This window comes from Uloborus diversus, chromosome 5 (assembly GCF_026930045.1).
Source record: "Uloborus diversus isolate 005 chromosome 5, Udiv.v.3.1, whole genome shotgun sequence".
NCBI classification, from domain to species: Eukaryota; Metazoa; Arthropoda; class Arachnida; order Araneae; family Uloboridae; genus Uloborus; species Uloborus diversus.
In genome coordinates this window covers 98,159,766-98,177,203 of record NC_072735.1, presented here as the reverse complement: position 1 = coordinate 98,177,203, position 17,438 = coordinate 98,159,766, and the positions used below count along the sequence as shown (strand labels likewise).

The 17,438-nt window shown below is 31.4% G+C and overlaps 1 protein-coding gene across 1 annotated transcript in view; it reads right to left on the bottom strand.

Annotated features, from left to right (window-relative positions):
* LOC129222839 (importin-7-like) overlaps positions 1 to 17,438 on the bottom strand; it is a 58,956-nt gene that overhangs the window by 20,255 nt on the left and 21,263 nt on the right. Inside the window, exons 10-15 of the mRNA XM_054857390.1 lie at positions 12,413 to 12,502; positions 11,044 to 11,209; positions 10,330 to 10,490; positions 8,970 to 9,159; positions 3,662 to 3,787; positions 1,403 to 1,500 (exon numbers count right to left, since the gene is read on the bottom strand). Coding sequence (XP_054713365.1) covers positions 1,403 to 1,500; positions 3,662 to 3,787; positions 8,970 to 9,159; positions 10,330 to 10,490; positions 11,044 to 11,209; positions 12,413 to 12,502 — 831 coding nt within the window. The remainder of the gene's footprint in view (positions 1 to 1,402; positions 1,501 to 3,661; positions 3,788 to 8,969; positions 9,160 to 10,329; positions 10,491 to 11,043; positions 11,210 to 12,412; positions 12,503 to 17,438) is intronic.

Sequence of the window (17,438 nt, the reverse complement as noted above, 5' to 3'; positions counted from 1 at the left end):
AAACAAGAGTAAAAAGGTTATTTTAAAATACTGTCGGCCCCGCTTAATCAAATATTGTCAGCTACTAGAAATTTTCGATTAAGCGAAGAAATCTTCTTTACCTTTCTAAATTGACAATATTTGTCTTAAAACGGAATAATTAACCTTATTGGCAAAAATTTTTTTGAAATAAGCTAAATAAACATCAAAATAGTTTAATAATTAGTATATATATATTACAAGTACGTATGAAAATTATGAAAAGTAACGTACAACCTGAGGCATGAAATGTTTGTTTTGGCACTTTTTTTTCGGTGCATTATTTTTTGAAAAATTCCATAATAGTGCTTGCTCGAGGTCTTTTGGAAACACATTTTCTGACTCCCTTTTCCCCTTCTTTGTGTACCGTGTTTTACATTTAATATTCATTAATTTATAATTGTCTATTTTTTTTTGTTTTTTGTAGTGGCAAAGACAAATGAAATTTGATGGAATGGTGGAAATGTTTGGATGGAATATGAATATTTTCTTGCCTGTTGTTGGCAAAAACTATTTATGTCAATGATTGTTTTTACTTAATTTATTTCTAATATATTCAAGTTTTCTCAACTAAAATATTTGCAAAATCTGATCTCTATTATTCGATTATCCGGGGAAATTATTCAATAAAGTGGGGATCTGTGACATTGCATCTATAAGGAAATATTCGGTTCCGAGAGCTTTTATTGGTATAAGCAGGGCATTTGTTTATCTGTTACCCGATTAAGCGGGGATGACAGTATGTGAAAAAGAAATAAAAAATCTTCAGTTCAAGCACCACAAAAGATTCAGAAATAACAGTAAGTAAAGCAACACACCAAGGGCACCCATATAGGGGGCAAGGGGTGGGGGGCTCAAGCTCCCCCTTTGAGATGAGAACTTCCTTGCTTTTAATGCTTTTTTCTTAGCAAAAATGTAAAAAAAAAACTTTTCTATCCATCAATGAATAAGTTATTAAAAGTGTCAAATTTTAATATCTCTAATCTGTACTGCAATCGGTTTCCATGAGGAAAATATTCTGTTAAACCATGGGAAAATTTCTGAGCCCCCCCCCCCTAGAATTTTGCATATGGCTGCCCATGCAACACACCTTTTTTTGATGACAATGTTATTTGTTAGCATGAAAGACAAATCAGACTTTCTAGCCCTTTTCAAAATACAGTGAAGCACCGTTTATACGTTTCTCTTTTATACGTTTTTTTAATTTGGTCCCTGCAGAGTTTAATACATATTAATATATCCTGCTATACATTTTTTTCATTTGTATGCTTTTTCATACAGTCCCTTCAGAAAAGTATAAACAATGCTTTACTGTAACTCCAAAAAGCATATGAAATACTAAGAATTATTGAAAGAAAGCTTTTGAAGCATGGAATGTACTTACTGATTTGCACATATTGTATATTGCTAAAAGGTGATTCTCATTGCTAACAAATGCTTGTGTATCAACTCTGACAAAATTGTGTAATGCTGGCATCATATCTGGAAATATTCATGCAGTTTAATGGCAAAAATAATCATCTACCAAAAAAAAAAAAAAAAAAAAAATTCCATTATAATATATCAAATCCAAAAAATATTCAAAATCCAAAATTCTCTATCCTAAGGCAACTCCAAATTTGAGACTTTCTAAATTTTAGGTAGATAGCATTTTGTGTAGAGAAAAGGAAAGGACAATGAACAAACTTCTCTAGAGAATCTTTAGAGGAACTATGTGCATTACCCCTAAAAAGATGCTGGGCTTTCAAGACCGGGTCCCAAACTATGTGAGGAAACAACAGCTGAATAAATCCAGTATTGCCCAACACTGTTGGGAATCAAATCATTCTTTTGATTTTAACTCTTATCAAATTATCCAAAAATGCCCCAATTCGTTGGATCTTGATTTTTGGGAATCTTTCCACATCCTGAGGAACCGTTCTAATTTAGTCAATGATCTTACTGCAATTCCCTATTTTTCTTCTGGGTGGACTCCTTTGTTAAAATTGGTTTAGTTTTTATATTATTTTTTATGTAAACGCTGTACATTTCTTACTTTTATTTTTTTCATTTTTTGCTTTCTTATTTCGTTTGGTGATTAACTAATTCCAATATGTTTATCCTTCACTTTGTTCTTAAATGCATTTCTCCATTTGATACATTGCTTTCATACATAGTTTTTCCCGCTGGTAAATTTATTGCTAATTTATTCAGAGTGGTTTCATTTTTGGACTTTTTGCATTGTTTATGGGTTTTCTTGAAAAATTTATTACTTAATGGTTTTTATCTGATGGAATTATATAATAAATTTTGCCTCCATGGTGTCATTTTATCTTTTTTGTTTTGTTTAATTTCTAGTTTTTGATATTTATACTATCTCCTGTTCCACCGTGTTGCTTTTCTCGGATGACTTTTCATCCAGAAGCTCACATTTCTTTGCATTGAAAAAGGTGTTCCTTGTAACACTGAAACACGTGTCTGCAATATCCTGCAATATTTGTGCTTTCTGACGTTGGATTACTGATTTTTTGTATTTTACCCTGGTTTTTTTTACAACGAAAAGATGAGCATATTATACTTAAACTGCAACATTAAGAATACTGCTTCTACCACAAAAATTAATTGAAGTGCACAAATGTTTTTCCTATCCGTTGCTGATGTGAACTGCAACATGAGACTTCCGACTTGTTTTTACATCACAAAAGTATGATGAAATCTAAATGACATGATTAAAAAAAAATGAAGTAATTATCTGTGGCCAGTATGGGTACTAATAACTAGGGTGCAAAAGTACAATCCCAAGTCAATAGGTGGCAAGTGGTTATTTTCAGGTCTAGTTGTTATCTATTTTTAAAAATTATCTTTTTTTTTATCCACCACATCAGGAATTTACAGAAATCAAATTTAAAAATTAGCAAAAAATTGAAACTTGAGATTTGAAATATTTCTTATAATTTACCCATTAGTATGTTTTATCAACTTTGTTTTGGTGCTAATATTAAGATTCTGATGCGAGAAACATATGGAAGAAATATAATTTACAATTAGTTTGTACTAGAGATAATTTAGGTATATTTTACGTCTCTGGAATCACAGACGTCCCACGCTCCTTTAAGGGATAATATGTGATGATTAAGCTTTAATCTGCACACAACATTCCTTTTTTTTTCCATTTTTCCTAACATAATTGCCTTTCAATTTGTTGATAGTAGGGCTTATTTCGGCTGTAGGAAAGCAAGAGATTTTGGCAAGCTTTTGATGTTAATAAATGATCTGGAAATTAATTACTACTTAATATGCGATCATTTTAGAAAAGGTTGCGAAATTTAAATTTACTACTTTATATAAAAAACCTAGGAGCTTTTTCTTTGCCAAAGAATCTATTACTAAGTAGAAAAAACCGCTGCAAGCAAATTATTATACATCATTAATGTTAAAGCATTGAATTAAATTTAAGAAGCTTTATTTTCATAGAGATTCATTTGAAAAACTTAAAATCTTAAGAACTATTTAAAATAAATGAAAAGTTAAAAAAACAACACTTAATTGTGTTGACTTGGCAATTATAGAGGAGTATTGTTTTATTTTGCTTTTTATGCATTTACTACATTTTTATGTGCAATCATAAACCAAAAAGAATTATATAGATAAGAATGAAGTTTACCTGTAAAGAAATCAAAGCCATCTTTTAAAAATGTCTGATACATCAACTCAAATACTTTCCACATATCAGGTGATATACTATTGGATGACAAATTATAGACTAATGACATAGCTTCTTCATAGAACTCTGAAATTAAACCAGCAAAATGCTACACTTAAGTGAAAAAAGTCTAAGTTATAAACATTTAGAACAATGTGCACCATACAAAGGAAAACTCCAACTCCTTTGCATACTTAATTGACGATGATGCTTGTTCAGATGAAACATCCAAAACAATAATAAGTTCAATGATACAAGCTATGCAGCCATACTGAACTGAAAGGTAGGCAACATGACTAAGATATTTCAACATGTACTGTAGTATCTTGTGACATTGAAAATCAGAGTTTTACACTTTCAAGCTTGGTGAATGTGAACCATATTAAGCCGATTATGCAGTCTACAAAGGGTTGCCAGATGTCCAAACAGTCTGGATCTTAAGTTCCTGACCGGATTAATGTTTGAATTTAAAGGTGACAATAAAATACTCTGTGGACTCACACTTACCCTTGTACCAGACAAAACAACTTCTAATACAACCAGTGTGATAAATATGGCTATCTTTCAGAAATTTTTGATAACACAAACTGTAACCATGATGTGCATATTAATAGTTATTTTCTTGTATTTTCATAAGCAAGATTAAATGCATGTCTTAATAATTACTACTTTACTAATGTTTCAATTGTCAGTTATCACTCTTTCTCTATCAATAAAATGTACATTACTTCATTCTAATCATGTTTATAATCATTGCTAATTTACATTTATCATGTATCATTTCATACTCTATGAAATGCAAAAACAGCAAAGTTTTTTCAGCAAAGGTTTGAGGGGCAAAACATTTTGAAGCCCTACTGATTTGATTTTTGCTAGTAATAGTATCCCTATGTTTAGTCTGTCTCATAAATATGCAAGAATCATATTTGTAGTTACATAATAGTCAGACCTCCATATACCAAAGCAGAAAATTACTTTTACATATTGAGGCTTTTCCTTGCAATCTTAATTTAATCAAGGTTCCTCTTAAAAACATTAAAATTAAAGCAAGTATTTTTTTTTATGAATGAAACTACATTTTTAATTTCTATGAGAATCACAGTATATGAAAAGTTGATAGTTTAAATAAGAATAAACTAGTCAACCCAAGTGGAACTCCGCACTGTGCTTCGAATCGTTTCATTTTGCTCTTTAAAAATTTCAAAGAAAGAACATTATGAAGAAGAACCGAAAAAGGTAAGCATGCAAGAGAAGGCATGTAATTTGAAGACAGCAGTAACAAAACCTCGTTAAATACAACGTTGTGATAATTTGATCATCACTCACCTTTTGGTTGTACGTATTTTCAATGCAAACATAAATATCATTAAAAGTGTGGTTGAGTGACTCGTGAAAAAGCAGTAATTTTGCATGTAAAAAAACAAGTTGCAAATACAGTCCTGCCCATGTAAGCATCTGACAGAAAAAAAGAAACATTAAAGAGATATTTATTGGCATGGATTCGAACTGTCGCCATTCTGATTAACAGCATGACACTCCACCAAACCTAGCAATTGCGCCTTCCTTTTCGAATGCTATTCATTGAAGGAATGCATAATAAAAAACAACAAAAAAGCTTTTTGAAGGAAAAAAAAATAAAATCATGCGTCTATGTTTTGTCATTAGCCAGCATGATACGATTTAAAATTATTCGTAAAACAAGGAATTTGATAAAAGAATGAGAAAGATCTCAAGTAGTGATTGAAACAAACATTCTAGAGAAGTAATAAATTCGATTGAAATTAAGTGTTTTTATTTTTGAATATTGAACAATTTCCTATAGCAGGTTGCTTTAACCGTTCCGGCTCAAATGCCCGCACTTGTTTTTCTTTTAATCGAATGCTTAAAATTCAAAACCAAAACCAGTTGAACTGAGTCCGTTTTTTTAAGTGTAATTTTTCGAACGTATAGACAAAATGTATATATTTTTTTTCAGCCAAAAGAGAGGAGTAGAAAATGATTTATTATTAATGAAGTTGATGATAATTTTAATGTTTTATACCATATTCGAATAAAAGATTAAAGGTTTACTGGGTGAAACTCGTAGTTTTAATTTGGCATAGTGTCTTTTCATTTGTACAAAAGGTCGAACACTGCTTTTTGGAAAAATCTACATTTCAGCATACAATGAAAATGTTTTTTTTTTCCACAAAAAGGATTCCTTTTAGGTAAATCTAATACTTTTTTATGCTTACATTATGCTTAGTGGTCTGGACAGAGATAAAGCTTTAAAAAAAAATGAAGAACACCCTTCGATTATAAGTCAACTTATCTGAATGATAACTATAGCCTGCATAAAGGAGTCGAAACACCAAGTAGCATTCTCACCGCATTTATTTAATTAGGTGTGTTATCTAATGTATGTTATGAGAACATGTAATGCATAATATTAATGTAAATTTGCTATTATTTCGGACAGCCCGAGCTTGCCCGAAGTTCAGATAGTTTATAGCCGAACGTTCTACTGAAAAAAATTTATCAATTTAACCGAACAACTAAGTCCAGTGCTTTTAAGCTTTATTAAAAATAAATAAATAAATGAATAAAAACAGGTAAATTTTTTCCTCTTGCCGAAAGCAACGCAAAAAATTGGAAAATTGTGTATGTCTATTTTTCGTCATTAGCCGGCTTTATAAGTTTTAAAATGGGGGGGGGGGGATTTCTTCAAGAGATAAGAAAGATCTCGCATACTGACAGAAAAATAATCCACTGAAAGAATATATAAGATAAGATATGGAAGAGAAGTTTTGAAAATTTTTACAATTTGTTATCGCAGGCTGCTTGAGCCGTTATGGCTTAGATGGCAGCACGTGTTCATCATTTAACAGCATGGTTAAAATACAAAATAATTTGAACTAAGTTCTTTTTTAAGCGTAGCTTTTCAAATGTAGTAAAAATTTGATAGGCTATTTGTTTTTTGCAAAAAAGAAGAAAAAATATATATTTTACCCTTCAAATTTAGGTATTGTTTTTTTATTTGTACAAAGAGTCAAAACCTCATTGAAGAATCTATTTCAATATACGATTTATTATTTTTTTCTGAACAAAAAACAATTCCATTGTACTCTGAAATCTTAAACCTGATGCTTATATTTTCGCTTACATCATGCTTTATTTTTCTGACCGGAGCCAAAACTTTAAAAACAAAACCCTATAAATAAGAATCAATTGAGCTACAGGTTGCATCAACTTTTCGTAATAGCAAGGAGCGCTCCTATGTCATTTATTTTATGCCTCCACTTGTGCTACTTATTGTTCATAAGTGTCCATGCAATGCCTGATATTTGTGTAATTTTTTGATGCAGATCATCCAGGACAGGGCCCGAACACTCGTTCTTCTGGTTACCAGTCGAAAGCTCTGCCAATCGAGCTATTCTGATCTGCCTGTCACGGAGCAAGTTAAACTTATAAATTTAACCGAAAACCTCAGTCTGGTGCTATAAAACAGGTTTTTTAAACAGAAAAAATAATTTTTAGACATTGGGTCTATTTTTCGTCAGTAGCCTTAACGATAAGCTTTAAAATGAGGGGTAAATCAAAGAAATCTATCAAGATATGAGAAGATCTCGCATAGAAACAAAAACAGGATACAGAAATAATATATAAGGATAGAGTACTAGAAACCTTTTCAAACCTAATAAACTAAGCTATGGTTACATTGATCATGGTTGCATTTCTTTTTTAAAAACAATTTGCAAATGTCTTACTGAATAGCCAGTTTCATGAAAATTTTATCAAAGGAAGACCCATCAATCCCCATTTAATTTTCTTTCACATTTTAATTTTCAATGGGTATCAAATTTGAATAACCAACTGCGCAAATGTCAGATATTTCAATTACCATTCTACAAGGAGTAGAAAAGTATTTTACATATACCCCCTTAAATTTAATGAAATAGCAGAATCTGAAAATGTCCCTTTTCTATTTTGTAGTTAAAACCTTTTTTCAATAAGAGATGCATGATATAAAGAAAATCCATATTGTGATATTTGATGGTAATAATTATGTTTTCAAAACTTCAACCCAATGAAGAAGACATAACTTAAAGGACATGTATATTTCATGTATTATTCAACTGCATCATCAGGTATGAAACTATATAATCCCCAGAGAAAGCTGTCTAAGATGTTTTTAAAGGTGAGTTTGCTTGTTTGCTGTAGATTTCAGATAAAAATGAAAGAATACCCTTGGCAGTCACTCTAAGGGATCAATACAAGTTCTTAACCATTGAGGTTCAACCCCCTTTGAGATTCTACCAAGGTAAAGGGCCTGAGTTTCTTAGGTCTTTGATAGCTGTTCCGCAGTGTACAGGTGCAGGGAAATGCGATGTTGAGGACTGTAGCTGTAGATTTTATTAAAGTACTTTACTAAGCTGGTTTTTCCTTCTAACATGCAGTGGTAGTAAGTTTGCTTCAAACAGGGCAATTCTTGAAGGACAGCTATTTTTTGAGTATTTATTTGACCGGCACTCAGCTTTGCATGCCTTAATTTCTGGAGATTGGTTTCAGTCGCACAAGAATAAATTAGGGATCCATATTCCAGAATAGGTTTTACGAGCAAAATAGATTGGGTTCGAAGAGAATTTGCATCTGCACCTCAATCTCTGCCACCTATGTATTTGAGCAGATTAAGATTATTGATGTGTCTATTGCTGTTGAATTCAGGGTCAAGAATAAGTCTTAGCTATCTGGGGTGCTTATGATAAGAGAGCGACTGGGTCCCAAGATACAACTGAGGTTTGAAATTACATAAATGTTTATTAGATATAAAAAAGTTAGTATTGATTTAGCCAGATTGAAAGACAGTTTGTACTCAGTTGAAAACTCTGAGAATGCATCCAATATTGAGTTGAAGAGCGTTTCGATGCATGTCACATCTGCGTCTGAGCACTAGAGTGCAATATCAACAGTCTTCGGTTTCTCTACTCCATGTTGAATTACTCGAATGCATCGATGTTGCAGAAAGTCAAACATTTAACATCATTGGATTTACCATCAATAACAATCAAAATTTTGTCTGATCTTCAGTTTCAAGAAATATTTCATGCATAAATCAAAATGTGTGATTATTTCATTAATTGTCATTAAACCAATAACCAACATTTTACTTCAACTACATGCAGAATCCAATCTTTTAGATTTTTGGATTAGTAACATGAAATTAAAATTAATTTAACAATTTTTAAATAAAATTTTTACTAAATATATATTTAACACTTTCAAAACATACCAACAACACTTTGAGTTAGGATAAGTCCAACAACATTTAAAACAGTAGGTTCTAGCAATGCCATAACATCCTTTTGGTCTTCCATTACAGATAGAATAGTGTCAATTGTATTCAGAACACCCATGGCAGTTATTGCCTTTTCATCAGTGTTATCTTCTCCATTATTTATCACATGTGTAAAAGTTTGAGCCTAAAAAGAAAATAAATATCAACTAACATTTTATCCTTAAGAAGCATTTTGTTTTAAATGTGTAATATGAAACCATAGAGCATTCTCACATTTGTTGGAAAAGATGAAATTTTTTCTAAATATTTATAATTTCTATCACAAAAAATGCTCACAACTAAATAATATGAAGAGTTACAAAAAAAAACAGCACTAACTTATTATTAGTTAATTATAAAAAAGATTAAGGACTCGTAATTTTTCAGTACAATTACTAAGTGCTGAGTCATTACAAGGCAATTACATTTACAGGAGTAGTTTAAGCATATACAGTAAACTCTCAATTATCTATGGCCATTTTATCTGCGGGGCGGCATATTATCTGCAACTTTTACAATTTCAAAAAAAAAAAAAAAAAAAAAAAAAATGAAATGATTAACTGAATGTAGATAAATTCCCACATTTTAGTTTAACAAGTGCAAAATTTATTTTTTGACTTTCATTGCCTTTTTTTCCCTTCCTCCCTCCCAAAGGCATTAAACTTTTTCTCCCTCCCTTCTAATGACATTAAATCTTTTGAGGTCACTGAAACCAGACTAGTTGAAACTTTATTTTTAATTTAACACTACTTACTGCTTTACATCTTCACTACTTATTTTTAGAACTGTCTTACACTTCTGATTTTAAGATCTACGCCACTAATGAGTATTGACATGTGACCAGATCAGTCTTGAAAAATTCTTCTCCCTTCCCCTTTGCTGTAACCTACATTTATCTGTTAGCTTATTTGCTTACACGGTTTGCTCACATATGCAATAATGAGCAATCCTTTCCTAGCTTTAACAACACTGTTATCATTTTAACATACTTTAAATGCATGTGACTTAGTGTTTTTTAAAGTACTATTTGCATGTATTTGAGTTGCTTTTACCTAATTTGTGGCCTATTTTTCCTTAAAAATGTCCCCTTGGAAACAAAAGTCAATCTTTCTAATTTCATTGCTGCATCATTCAAGTCAAAAATTTGTTTTTTAAATTTAAGTGGGCTAAAGAAACAGGAAAAAGCAAGAAATAGCAGATTACAATAAGCAGGAAATCGAGAGAGATCAATATATTCTGCGGTAAAGATTACTTTCAATACCAACAATTCTTTTAAAGTAATATTGTATTTTCTAATATCAGTAATATTACTCACCAAGTGCTGAGTCATTTCAACTGCTATAGGTGTCAGTTGCTCAGTATATGTACATACTATTTTTTGCATTACATTTGTTAAGTCATCATTTTCAGTTTCTCTGATTATCTTGAGCAACTCCAGAGCAATGGGCTTTATATGAGGTTCTATGTGTTTTTGAGCTGAAAATAATAATTTCAGGTCAAGATGTCAGTCAAATTAATTTGAAGAAAGAAACAATGAAAAACACAAGAGAGAAATATTTGAATATTAGTTATCACTGCAAGAAAGAAGATCATCACTTTTTATTACTACTTTTTTGTACTTATATTTTAACTGAAAGAGAAAAATCGGCAAACTTCCAGAATGAAATCTCAGATTTTCTATTCATTCATTTTTGAAGTTTTAGTAGTTTTTATTCACATATCTCTGCAAACTGTATTTACAGCGTTAGCTAGCATAAAGTCGAATATCGAGCAAGGATGGAATTTAAAGTGCCTTGAGATGTGCTTTTTCACGAGTTACAACCTGGTATTTTGATTGTACTCATTGACCGCATTTTGGGGGGAAAAGAGGGGGGGGGAGGGGCACAAACTCTCATCGGAGTTCAAAGAGGGGGACAGAGTTAGAAAGGGTGAGAACCCCTGTTCAAAGGATAGTGCTAACATTACTTTACACATTTTTAACAGTGGGGTTAAACACAGTGCAATCTATATTCAAAAATAATAAATTTACCTTTTTCTTGACTAGTAATTAACATTTGTAATGCAACGGCTGCTTCTACTTTGACGGGTAACTCCTTTTCATTCAGCAGAGCCCCCTGTGTTAGTTGCAATGCAGAAACTAAATTTAATTCATTTCTAAACTTTATTTCGCAGAAATAATGCAGCACCCAACATGCCTAAAAAGTAATGAAATCAAGATGTAAGGAAATATAATACATAAAATTACAAAAAAGTTACATAAAATCAAGATCTTATAATGAAAATCTGGACAGCTAAAAAATATTACTATATCAACAAAAATTCAAAAATTATACGTACAAGTAGTCTGGTCACATAAAAAAAGGCAAAAATTAAAAAAAAAAAGGTTTCATTCTTCTAATTTGCACAATTTAGAAATTAAGAAAGTCATGCAATTACTACATTATATGAACTGATTTGAATTATTTTCAAATTGTATTATATTTATTTTGTTCTGCTATAAGAAAAACTTTTTCCCAAAAATGACATCTTTTCTTTAAATTTTTTAAATGAATAGTAACAAAGAATAGAATACATTCACAATAAAGAACATATTCACTCCAGTATGAATGTCTGTACTATAAAAATTAAAGAATTTACACATCTTGTGAGAGCTGTAGACCAGCCTATTTTAATTTCTGTAAGAAATGTCCTCAAAGGAGGGGGAGGGGGGAGGAGGGGAGGATTAAGCTTTACTCAGTTCATGTATTAGCCTTAGCCATAGGCCAGACCCATGACCAGACCTAAAATATATTTCATGAAAGATTACACACACACACACACACAAAAAGAGCAAGACTAAAGGCAGAAAGTCTTAAATGCTCATTTCTATTGGTTTGGTTTGACATTTAAAATTTAGTTTACATTTAAAAATTTCCAAAAAATATTGTTTTAAAACTAATGTCTTTCATATGTATATTAATTGCATAACACGCTTTCATAATAGTAACATGGATTTTCAAAGCAATTTGTTCAAAATCAACTAAGATGAAAAATAACTAACTCATTTTGCAGCATGCATGGAATAGCTGATTTTATAGCTTAAGGGGGTAGGGGCAGAATACAGCTGCCCAAGACTACTGCAAATGTGGGTATACAAACAGTGGATGAACTTATAGCAGTTTTATAAAGTCTTAGCGAAAAGTTAACACAACTCTAGCAAATATGCTCTAGAAATGTGCAGTTTGAATAAAATAAAAATAAAACTTAGGTTTAAAAAAACATTTTAGAAGCAAATCACTTTACATATATATATATATTATATATATATATATATATATATATATATATATATATACACTATCACTTATTTTAACATAATATCTTATATTTACAGAAAAAACAGCAATATTTTGACTTACACGAGCCCTCATAAAGCCATGTTCACTTCTAAAATGTGGATAGACATATGCTACAAGTATATTCTCCATTTGCTCTTTGTACAATTTCCTCTGGAAAAATAAAAGATATTGATGAGCCTAGTACTTTTAATCAACAATTTTATGTAATCTGAATTTCATATATTGCTTACAACCTATGAAGTACATCAAATACTGTTCAGAAGAGAGAGAGAGAGAGAAAAAAAAATTGACTTTTCAGTCAGCAAACAAATGGAATAAATACATTTAATTTTGACTACGCTTTTGCAAACCGGGTCTGGGCTTTTTCTATAGTCAATACAATAAGTTTCTTCATCAACTCTTCTGCATTTATTTTCGTCTAAATAATGCAATGACTGTGGGGTTCTCTTTGAAAAAAAAAAAAAAAATGCAGCAATTTTTCTTTGCATTAGTATCATCACAATAACAGAGTTCCTACTCATTCAGCATATTTAAAAGGTAGACTTCAAATGATATAGGGCTACATTTTAAGTGTAATGTATTTTTTAAAATAAAAGTTGTGTAAATAATTAGATAAAAGTTACGTAATACATAGAAATGGTGGATTGGTTTACTCTAACTGAATGAAGAACACAAGTAATTTATTTTTGAATAAGCCAAATTTTAATTCACGAAGCTGTGGAGAATACGTTTGCTAACTATTTCTATAAGTTATCCAATTTAAAATATTTAACACTCGGAACAGCTTAACGGAAGATGGCGTTATTGATAATCACTGAACACTGATTAATTGACTAGGATCCGCTAGGACTAGGTCAGCTAAGACTAATCATAATTTGATCATCTGTATATGAAAATATTGTTTTGTTGATGGAATTTTTGCAAGCACACGGTCCACTTAAATTTATGAATTTTACTAATAATTGGTTACATATATTATTTAAGTATAACATAGGGAATGATCTATGCTCAAAATTTGCTATCATCATGTAATTTTGCTGAGAAAGGTTGATTTTTAGGATTGCAAATTCTGAAAAGAGTTCATTCTAGGACAAAGATGCATTTTTGGAGAGGAGTGCTGTGTTCAAAATGATTCCTGTCCAATGGATGTGTGTTTTAGAGTTAATTCTTGTTGTTTGAGAGTAAAGATGAACAATCCACAAATGTAGGGTGTCAATCTCAAAAGAACCACACAGGCTTCGGTTAGTGCAATAAAAATTATACAAGAACCTCTCAAAAAAAAAAATCAAATACATTGCACTCCTAAAACCAAAAGACAAAACCAATTATTAGTTTTCAGCATCATAAAAACACTGAATCAACATAAATTTAATAGTTTGTTTTTATTAGTGTTCTATAAGCAGGGTTCGCGTTTACGTGCTACAGCGGGTTTTTTTACGCAAAATCGGGTGAAAGGGACACAAGGAAAAATCGGGTCCCAGAGACACAGAAACCCAAAAGATGAGAACCAGAAAAAAAAATTGGGGACAATGCTAAAGATCTATTTAATAAATGCTTTTAAGCTACAATGACCAGGAGAATCAACAGAAAGGAATTAAAAAGACCCCATCTCTTTATCAGCTATTCAATCACACCCCTATTGTTGACCAGTCAATGGAATTTCTGTGATAAGACTTGAGCTTACAGTGACCTACCTCCTGGGCAGAGCTCAGGGAGCAAGTTCATAAATAGCCCATTCAGGGTTCGTACTCTATTTGGATGAAAAAATTCCATGACTTTTCCAAGACTTCAATAAAAATTTTCATGACCTTGTTTACGAAGAGAATAACACTACTTAATCTCAAACTTGCTAATTTTTGGAAATGAGCTTTAGCAAAACGCCCATAGGAATGCCACAGCCTCATTAAAGCACTTAATCGTAATGGAAAAAATATAAGTGTACACTTAAAAAAAACTAAACTATTCTTATTTGCCTTCATCATTTAAATTTAAGTAAGAAACTAAAATTATGATGCTTAAATGTCCATTTTTTTTTCATAAACAAGCAGAATGATAATGAATGAGACAAAGGTTGACTGAGTCATCATTAAGTTTCCATAAATTTGCTTCAAAAGTTGCCTTTCAGTGTCAACAGAAAAAGGTTGCCTTTCAGTGTCAACAGCGCATTTAATCATCCACATAACTTGACAGTATTTTGGTTCTTTAAAGTAAAGCCCCATAGTTTAGTTATTTATGTTTCTAAACCAGATATTTTTTGAAGAAACCATTCAGTAATGAATCAATCTTCTGATTCAAAAGTACTTGCTTTGTTTACTTATTTTCACATTTTTAAATGCATATAAATTAATAGATTCAGAAATTCCAGAACATGTTCGATTCTTGCCATTGAACGTAGCAGTGGGTCCATGGATTAGTTTTGTGGGCCGTATGTTGGGCACTACTGTAGTACTACTTTACAGTATTAGTATTTCCCTTTTTCTGTATTCTAAAGCAGGGTTGGCTTTCTGCCGGCAGAAACTAGTTTTTGCCGTGCCAGTGGCAGAAACTGGTAAAAACCGGCAAAAACTTAAAAGCGTCTTTAATAACTAAAGTAATTATTAAATGATATTTGTTTAAGTCAACTAAGAAATTAAACTTTATTTCATCATTTAAAAAAATAAAATCCTATGCTAGTGCCCTTAATTTAGTTCAGAAAGGGAACTTTTCAATTGCAGATGCCCGAAAAATTTGGATTAATATTAGAAAGGACGAGAAATAATTCGGGTGCTCAGGAAAGAGGAGTGACATACAGAATTAAACAGGCATTACTGATTGTAATTTGAATGCTTATGTAAGCTTCATCTAAATTGCTTGTGATTGAAATTATCGTGTGCTTCAAGAAGAAAGTGCCCGAATTTTACTTGCCAATATTATTGTACGATATTTTGCACTTATGTCATAGCTTTGCAAAATAAATTGACCCTATTTCTCGAAATTTATTTTTCCAGTCAAATTTGTACCATTTTTATAGTTACTGCATGGTAGACCAGTTTAGAAAAATATGCACTAGATGAAAGTTTCACAAACATTGCTTGTTCCTTGGTGCATTGCCTCCTAGCTCTTCTGTAGCAAGACTATTCTAAAATTTCTTATTTGTGCACGTTAAATTGAGAAACTGTTTAGATTATAGAAAACACCTTTTCTAAGAGCCAACAGCAGAGTTAAGACAATGTCACATTTAAGCTTTAACTGAGAAGATATTGTAATTAAAGTATGCTTTGGGGTTTACAACTAATTATGTTTTTCCATGCATTTTCTATTGTATGTCAGTAATTATTTTTTTGTCATTTTGTGAGTTTTTGCCAGTTTCTGCCACAAATGTGGCAGAAAGTGGTTTTTGCCATGCCGGTTTTAACCGGTTTCTACCAGTGGTTTTAACCGCTTCGGCAGAAACTTGCCAACCCTGGATTAAAGATCTTTACTTTATAAAACCTTCAACAAATTAAGATAAACTCTGATAAATTTAATAACGAAGTTCTTACGAGAGCTGGAATCGAACTCGGATGCAATTGAATTGCTTTTTTGAGTGGGCGTGACAAAACCAAGAACGTGCAAGTTTGCTACTACATAATATAAAACATAAGAAGTGTTGAAAATAACAGTAAATTCAAAATAAGAGTTGTCCAAGCAATAAAATCACATCCCAAAACAAGAAGTTCTGTCTAGAACTAGACGAGCCTACTTTCCCGTATACCCATGCTACTTTCTAGTACCTGATCAATATTCTCAAAAATAGCTAAAATCGCAAATTTTTTCAAACATGTTTTTAAAATACTTTAAGCTGATTTTTAAGAATAAAATATATTCCTCACTCATCTAAAAAAATTAGAAGCGTAAAAAAAAATAGCAGCAACTTTTATATAAAGCAGCTAATACACTTTTTTCCATTAAAAAAATCTTTAACAGCTTTCAAAACGAAAAAATTATAATTAAATTAATAAGCTTATTAAAATAAATACATCATATCGAAAAAAAAATCGTTTCTTTTTCCCCTGTTGCCAAAAGCAATTTTTTAAATGAATTAAAGCACTTACCAAAATAAATAAAAACGATAAAATGTCAACTTAAAAAAATAACTTTGATTGTCAAAAAAAAAAAAAAAAAAAACGTCTGCGCATATCTTTATGTAGAAACATAAATGACTTCGAGTTTATTCGCCGAAAACTAAATACCTAAATTAAAACTTTAGCGTAAAAATAAAAACAAGTCATATCAACAATAATTATTTCACAGTCAAAACCATAGCTGCGGAGTCGGAGTCAATTTCATTTTGGGGTAAAGGAGTCTGAGTCGAATATCTGAGAATCGGAGTCAGTCATTTGTCCTCCGTGTATAAATTTTTGCCAAAGTTACGAAGTCGAAGTCGGAGTCCGATTAAGTATCGGGAACAGGAGTCGGAGTCAAGTGCCCCTAAATTCTCGGAGTCGAAGTCTGGAGTTTGGCGTCAAGAGCTATTTCCAACAAAATTTGTTTTAAGTAAATCCGCCTTCAAGTACGGAATCTACATTGACTTTCAGTTTCCCCGTAGGCGCTAATGTTAAGGGATTTGAACTGTTCAAAATTGAACGAAAAATTGTTCAAATCAAAAAGATATTTTGTATACAAGTTTTTCATCAAAAGCTTTTTCCTACAAAGTTTGTTTGAAGCAAATTCGCCTCACAGTTCGGAATTGCCTTGAATTTCCCCGTTGGCGCTAATGTTAAGTTTTTTTGAACTGTTCAAAATTTGAACAAAAAATAGTTCAAATCAAAAAGTGAATATGGGAATGAGGTGTCCTCGCCGAGATCTTTCGAACAAAAAAAGTTTGTTCGAATCGGACTATTCATTCAAAAGTTATTAGGGGGGACAGACAGACATTTTTCCCCATCTCAATACCCTACTTTCCAATTTTTAATTTTTCAATATTTATTTATTTTTGACTTTTTTTTTTGTTTTTTGCGATATTTTTTAGATGCATTAAGTCTTCTTTCATGCTTTTTTCTTCTTTTTCTGACTTTTATTGGGAAAGTAGGCTAAAAAGGCAAGCGGCTGCAACAGAAGTGAATAC